Source organism: Fukomys damarensis, unplaced genomic scaffold, assembly GCF_012274545.1.
Source record: "Fukomys damarensis isolate Sample0158 unplaced genomic scaffold, DMR_v1.0_HiC HiC_scaffold_37, whole genome shotgun sequence".
NCBI lineage: Eukaryota > Metazoa > Chordata > Mammalia > Rodentia > Bathyergidae > Fukomys > Fukomys damarensis.
Genome location: NW_022900949.1, coordinates 49416440 through 49424754, shown reverse-complemented (window position 1 = coordinate 49424754; position 8315 = coordinate 49416440). Strand labels below are relative to the sequence as shown.

Here is an 8315-nt window from a genome sequence, read left to right as displayed (position 1 = left end):
AAAAAAAAAAAAAAAAAAAAAAAAAAAAAAGCACTGGATTAGTATGAAGTCATGAGGTTACTTTTCACAAGTACTGAGGCAGAATTTGACAGAATTCTCGGATCAAGTGAAAGCCAGGACTAGCTGGTGCCTAACATCTCTACTGGCCCCACCCACTGAGACTCTAAGATTCCTGAGGCCAGAGAATTTGTCTTACTTAACAGTATTCTCAGCAATAGCTTGGCAGTTCATATAAAAAAGAGGGAAGATTTTTAGCACAGAAATTATATACATAAACATAAAGAATCTCACTTATTAGAATTCCATGCCCCTTAAGTTGACCAATTTCAATATACATACCAAGCTTGTTCTTTTTCTTGATTTTGAAAATAAATTTAACTTACTCTGCTTCCTAAGTTTTATGTTTGTATGATTTGTAGAAATGCTTTTTTACACCTAAAATTATAAAACTTTAACCTGTATTCATTTTTGCTTATTTTTATTATTCTTCTGTTTTTGTTCTGACAGAACTTTTTTTTTTTTTTTTTTTTTGTGGTACTGGGGATCGAACTCAGGTCCTTGCACTTGTGAGGCAGGCTCCGGAACCACTGAGCTACATCCCCAGCCCAGTTCTGACAGAACTTTAACAATTTGTGAGCAGTTAGGTGCTGCTTATTTTTAGTCTCTGCTAAAACTATTTACTTAATACTATAAAACGATGTATCTGCATTCCATTTTTCCATAGCCTACATCTCCTTATTCAGGGGCTCCATAGGCATATTTTCTGGTTTCCATATTACTGATTCAGCATTTTAGATTATTTAGGTATGGCTACCATCTAGTGGTAAAAGCATGTAGCTGCTGGTTCACTTACAGTTTTTTCTTCTAACTTCTGGTCTACCATTTTTAGGCAAATTAAAATTAATCACAATTTTTAAAATACAAGAAAACCTTAAAATAAATAATAATCAGGACAATTAATTACTACCAGTGAAAGGAACGAAACATAGTTTTCACTAACAGATTGTTCGTTAACTTGACAGAAGTCAGTTTTCTTTCTTCTACACATCCAATTCACCTGGAAACCTCTAACTCACAAATACTGGCAGCCAGAAATGGAAGTATTCAGTGGCTCTATCATATAGTTTTTTCCCCCTCCAGTACAGGGGATCAAACTCAAGACCTTGCACTTGTAAGTGTCATATAGTTTTTGAAAGGAGACTGAATGCAGGCACAGAAATCCCCACTGTGGATGACCCGAGTACAGATGAATACTCTTAAATGCTGGAAGCCTCACTTTCACTTGGCAAGGAATAGTAACTGGATTACTAAGTTATTCTTTGGTTAATATAGCTCTGAAAAGTATGTGCGGTCTTCTGTGGAATATGGAAAACTAAAAATGTGTCTAATAAAAGTGATATCTTTCTCTGCTAAGCGGAAAAAATTCCAAGGACAAAGTTAATAATAAGCTCTTAGTGACGAGTAGTCTCTACCAAATGGGACTGTCATCTTAGAAAATATGAGTACAGAACTTTGTGCTCCCCAACAATTAAAATCCTAGTGATTCAGCTTAGAATGATTGATTAAAGCCAATCAACATACTGAATACATCATCTGAATAAGCCACAAAAATATCTTTACTTCCAGCACTAGTATCATAAAGAAATATTTTAAATCTCACCGCTTATTTAAAAAACTTATCTGAGTACCTTTCCCCTTAAAAGTTGGAATACAAGAATTTGGACAAGCAAAGCCTTTTATTCATTGGTGTCCACTGCACAACACGCAAAACTTTAAACTGAAGCACTGCCATTTTCTGTGATTTCATTTTCATTATAAGAGGCTTGCTTCTGATTTGTTAACTCTTTCTAAAAATAAAGAATAATATGGACTTTTGATTCAATCTATTATTTAGTTCATGTTCTGTCTTTATAGCCTAAAAACAACTGATAAAATATTACCTAAACAGTCTTTTATGTAGCACAAGTTGTTTTTTGTTTTTACAGTACTGGGGATTAAATCCATGCTAGGCAAGTGCTCTATTGCTGAGCTATATCCTCAGTCTTATTTAATTTTATTGATTTATTTATTTATTGGTACCAGGGATCGAACTCAGGTCCTTGTGCTTGTGAGGTAGGCAGTGGAACCACTGAGCTAAATCCCTGGCCCTTGTTTATTTTTTATTTTGAGACAAGGTCTCACTAAGCTGCCCAGGCTAACCACCAACTTGTGAGCCTCCTGCCTCTGCTTTCCAAGTTGCTAGGACTACAGGCATCACCACCTCTGACTTGTGGCACAGGTTTTCAAACATAGTTTGAAAATAAAAGTTGTCCAACTTCTCATCATGTATGTACCACACATAATATCTGAGTCATATTTCATGTCAGTGGTTTCTTCTAACTTTAAAGTAACTGAAGTATTCCTGTATGTAAATGTAATACATGTTAAGTATCCTCCCCACTCTTTTTTTTGTACCAGGGATCGAACTCGATTGCCAGGCAGGCAGCTGAACCACTGAGCCAAACCTCCAACCATGTTAAGTATCCCTTATTCAAGCCGTAATACCAGAAATGTTTCAGATTTTAGTGTTTTAGGTTTTGGAACATCTACATAGACTTTACTGGTTGAATATCTCTAACCTGAAATGCTCCAAAATCTGAAATTTTTGAGTTGTCAATCTTTTGTATTTTGTAATATTTTGGATTTCATATTTTTGGACTAGAGATGTTCAAACTATATATTATACTTTCACATTGTATGCCACTAAAATTATATAACATTCAGTTAGATCATATGAAAGAATGATTTTGCTTTTCTGAGGTATTTGTCATTAATTCTAACTTCCTTAGAAGTAGTATGATCTTATCTGTTTTCCCAAGCTGAGTAGAAAATAATGTTTCAGTTTAATTTTACACTTAATTATAAAATTAGTGAACTTCATACCGAAGGACCTTGTTTTGCATTTCTTCTAGAAAAACTCATTGTATTCTAAAATAATGCAAAATTTCAATGACTTCATGACAATATCTGATCAAGTTTCATAACAGAAAAGACACTGGGGAAACCAGTTTGATAAAATCCTATTTCCAAATATTCATTGTTCTATTTGTGCTTTTCTTTTTTGGGTGTTAAATATGAGACTATCATAACTATTCACTTAGTATATACAGATTCATATTCTATGTTTACATTTGACTCTTATTTACTATCTATGATATTGCTTTGAGTAGCTGTATTATTTCATCTGAAGTGTTTTATAGTTTAATGATTACTTCTGAGAAATGAATTCATTTCTGTGAAATAGGGATAAAGCAGCATATATTAACAAAGTGTAAATTTAACAAATGTAAATGATAATATGCTAATTCCATGAAAACACTGATAGCAGAGATAACTACATTCTGTTAATTCAACAGTATGGTTGTTATTTTATTCAGTGATTAACAGGGGACAAAATTCTTTTAAAAATATGAATTATAGGTGAACAAAATAGTTTCATGGTTTTGCACTTTAAAATCTTAAGACTTCCTGAGGACCACTTGCTAGGTTAGCAGAGACCATTATTGGCCTGAAATACCAAACTAGAAAGAACAGAGAAAGAAAATTTATCTGTTTTACTTTTCTGTTCATTAACATTTTTTAAAATATGAATTCCAGGCCAGGACTTTAGTGCAGTGGTGCCACTACCTGTCTCGTAAGCACAAGGTCCCAAGTTTGATCCTGGCACAAAAAAAAAAAAAAAAAAAAAAAAAAAAAAAATTTCAAAAAAAATAAAAAAAAAAAAAAAAAAAAAAAAAAAAAAAGAATGAATTCCAATAAAAAAATTCTTCCTTAGGGAGCATATTAAGGAGCATATTCTTATTTGATATAAGGTTGCTGGACTTTAATATTTCTAAGATCTTTCCCAACTTTTAAGATTCTAAATTATGTTGCTAAGGTGCCCTGAGTTTACAGAACAGCCTGTAACCAGACCTAATCATTCTCTTTGGGATTACAGCAGAGCTAATGAAGAAATTTTTAGCAAGAATACTTTCATTTATACATCCAATAAACATTTAATGTGTATATTTAAATGTACCAATAAATGTCTTGCTTCAAAAAAATTTAATGTGTGTCTATTATATGTCAGGCACTATTACAGTCCTGAGGACAGAACAGTGAAAAATACAGAAAAAGTCATTGCTCTCATGGACTTTAATATAGAGAAGGAGATGGAGAATAAATATTTTAAAACTTTTTTGCTGTTTGTTTGGAACCAGGGATTGATCTCAGGACCTTTTGCTTGCCAGGCAGGTGGTAGAACCACTGAGCTAAATCCCTGGCCCAAATATTTAAATATTTGATAAAAGTAAAGAAGAAAAATAAAGCAGGACAAAGGGAATTGAGAGTGTGGAGAAAGGATCAGAGAAAGAAGAGTGGCCAAGAAGACAGAGTGATCAAGCAATATCTGAGAAAGTTTCTGGATGAAGGGACAGATCATCAGTTTTGGGAAATCTGTAGAAGAGGAAGAGGAAGAACAAAGCACCTGAGGCAGACATGGGTTTGGTCTTAGAAACAGGGAGGAAAGGGAGGGAAGTAGAAGGCAGATTCAAAAGCAGGACTGTGAAGGTATGGGGTAGGTAGATCACAGTCTTGGCAAGGACTATGGCTTTTATTCTGACTGAGTGGTAGATGACATAACCTGACTTTTATTTTTGAAGGAAACTTTGTTTGCTTTGGGCCATGACTGTAGACTATAAGGCAAAGACTTCAGAAATTTGAAGTAATCCAAATAAGAAATGAGCATGATTGGGCCAGGGTGACCACAGTACAGATAATTTAATATATTGTTATGATTAATGATGACAGTGACAACTTCTGGCTCACACAAAAACCTACGAAGTTTTATAACAACGAAAGGGAGCCAACAGAAAAGCAAAGAATGAAATTCCCATAGGAGAATTAAAAAACTGTAGTATTTTTGTAACATGGTAGCGCTGTACCCCTGAAGATAATCTGGGAGGGAGGGCAGAGAATGCATGCTATGGTTGCCATGGGCACTACAGGCCTGTGCACTCTTACTCATGGTTATTTCCTGCCTGTGATGGAGCCAATGACTGTGCCTGAGATACAGGGAGAGACAGAACCTCACAAGGCAGAGGACTGTGGTTATTCTAGATTCATACATGACTTGTTTTCTACACAAACTATCTCTCATTGTAGTTTGAACTTTGGGATGCTAGACACACATCTTTTTCTGGGACAAACTGTTAAAAATTATTTTCAGTATTATTTGAAAATGCTAAAGTTCAACTGGATATCAATATCCATAACAGAACAAAAGTATACTTCTTAAATCCAGACAGAATTGAGTATATTACTTTAATTTTAAGGAAGAGATCTCTTTGAGGTACCAGACATATAAAAAAAGAGAAATAGATAAGAATAAAGGTATCATTAATTCAATTTTATCCTTTCTTCGACATTTTAGCCTGAGTAAATGTTAGCACAAAGATCAGGCTGTGGATGTAGCTCTGTTTTACAGCACTTGCCTAGTGTCATGAGGCCCTGGGCTTGATCACCAGTATATACACACAAAAGATGAAAAGGTGCATTACAGTTGTACTACAACAAATATGATTGTCCTACCGTGGTGATGTAGCGGGAGTGGAATTCAGGAGCATCTTTCAGGAACGTAAGGCCAGGATGTGTATCCACTACATCCTGAAAAATATAAAAACCAAAACTAAATTAAAAGCATAAAAAACAAAACAAAAAAAAACCTATGGGATTTTTTTGTTCCTGTAGAGTAAGTTTCCAGATGAGTAAACCTGTGAATAAAATTGAATAATGTGCTTAAAATTTAATAATTTAAGCTCAAATTTTATTACAGGGATACTTATTTGATTTTCTGTATACACAGTATACTTAAATGTAAGTTAAATTTTAATTAGCTATAGTTCATGATTTATGAATCAAATGGAATTGTGTACTATACTGCAATTCTATTTTTTTGTTGTTATTGTTTTTTTGGTACTGGGGATCAAACTTGTGACCTTGAGTTTGCAAGGCAGGCAGCAGAATCACTGAGCTATCCCTGGCCCTGTTACTGTTTTTTGAGGCAGGGTCTTGCTATTCATTCAGTCCAGCCTTGAACTCATTACGCAGCCCAAGCTAACCTTGAACTCATAGTGATCCTACTGCTTCAGCCTCTCAAGTGCTGAGATTACAGGTGTGCACCACCATGCCCAGCTCTGTATGTGATTTAATACATCCAGTCATGTCATGAAATTTATCCCACAGATCTCATCAGGGGTTAAGTAATATTTACACTAAAAGAACGATGGCAAATTCAATGAAAATGAGTCTAGAGATAAGAAATTTTTTGAAAAAAAAAAAAGCCATTTAGCCACGTAGCTTGAAATCTGTCTTTGTGAAGATGGGTGAGCCAACTAATATCTATCAGTTTTTATAATAATTCTGTGAACAAATCTTTTCAATTTAGTGTTTTATTTATTTTAAAGCCTATTATCTTGTTTTCATTGAATATTATTAGAATTATAACCTTGAAATACTATTATTTTCTAATTAGAATTTTAAAGCACTTTGAACCTAGAAAATCTATTAGAGATAATTAGTTAATATAATAATTACAGGCAATTGCTATGAAAACATATATAAATCTATTAATTTGCTAGTCATCAATGGACAGACATCAGTTACATGTCTTTATTTCTTCAGAGCAGCTAGCCATGCATGCCTACCAACACAGTCTTAAAAACAATGGACCTTATCACATCTTTAATCTTTTTAGATTTGGAAATGATTATAGACTTACAGATGAGTTATAAAAAATACTACAGAGAAACTTTCCTATGACCTTTTTCTGTCTTCTTATAATAACAATGATCAAAACCAGGGAATTATACAATACTAAACTATAGACCTTACTCAAATCTCACCATTTTCCTCCTTTTTCTGTTCTAGGATCCTGCTCTATATTTTTAAGTCTCATTGGTCTCTGCTAACTATCACTGATAGTTCCTTTCCTTGTCTTTTATGTTCTTGATGCTTTTAATGAGTTCTGGCCAGTTATTCCATAGAATGTCTCCCAATCTGGTTTTGTCTGAAGTTCTGCATAATGAAGATTACTCTTTCTAGCATGAATAGCACAGAAGTGATGCTGTGCTAGACTGTTTCATATCTGATGTTAACTTGATTGCACTTGGTTCAAGTGGTGTTTGTTGCATTCTGTACCATAAGGTTAATATTTCCCTTTGATAACTGATAAAAGTCATAGAAGAGATACTTTAAGACTATGCCAATAAACTCTCCTTGAACTTGTGCCCCTCAATGGTAGCATTCATTTGTGGATCCTGCCTGCAATATTTATGTGGTAGTACTTACCTAATAGCAATTTTGCATTTCCTTCAGACTTTCTACATTTTACTAACTGGAATTCTACAAGAAGAGGTATCCCTTGTCTCCCATATATTTATTTGTTCACTTTATGTCAGTACAGGCTTAGGGGCATTTTATTCTATGGGTTGCAGTTCTATACTATCATTTATTTTTGTAGCTCAAATTGATCTAGCTTTGGTTATCAAGAGTTCCTTCAGGTTGGCTCCAGTGTCTACTTCACATGTCTTGACCTTTTATGGCCCATCTGTATTTTCGGACATCACAAGATGGTCTGGGTCCATGATGGTGAACCTTTTAAAGTTATCCGTGATACAAATAGCCCACTGTGGCATGTGTACCATAAGTTCGTTACCACTGGTCTAGGCTCCTCTTACACTTTCCTTCTCCTAGTGCATCCATTCATTATTGATAATGTGCATAGATATCTACAATTGTGGTTTTATCCTTGCAGTTCTCTTATAATAAAAATCCTAATATTGAACTAATCTTGTCTTCCTAAAATAAATTGTACTACATCATGGTATTTTTTTTTGGTAATATCTTATTATTTTTCATCATTAATCATGAAATTATATTCTTTTGCAGATTTGTTTTTGTACTGTCTTTAACTGTTTTATTTATGTAACCTGCTTTAGATATCAGTGTTATGCTTGCTCCATAAAAGGAGTCACTGGATTTTCCTTCCTTTTCAATACTTTGGAATAATCTATAGAATATCAAGACTATATGGCCTTGAAGGTTTGGTAGAATCCCTATGTGAAACTAGTTGGACCTGGTACATTTTTTTGCAAGATAGTTTCCTAATAAATATATTTTTTTCCTTTTCCCCTGGGAGAGGGATTGAACCCAGACCTTTGCACTATCCTACATCCCCAGTTCTTTATAAAGTTTTTTATTTTGAGTTAAGGTCTCAGTAAAGTGCTAAGTCACACAGG

General features: G+C 34.0%; 1 protein-coding gene across 2 annotated transcripts in view; it reads right to left on the bottom strand.

The window, feature by feature from the left end:
* Ppp2r3a (protein phosphatase 2 regulatory subunit B''alpha) overlaps positions 1-8315 on the bottom strand; it is a 145825-nt gene that overhangs the window by 47504 nt on the left and 90006 nt on the right. For both annotated transcript variants that reach the window (XM_010625509.3, XM_019207668.2), the window contains one exon: positions 5608-5682. In XM_010625509.3, coding sequence (XP_010623811.1) covers positions 5608-5682 — 75 coding nt within the window. The remainder of the gene's footprint in view (positions 1-5607; positions 5683-8315) is intronic.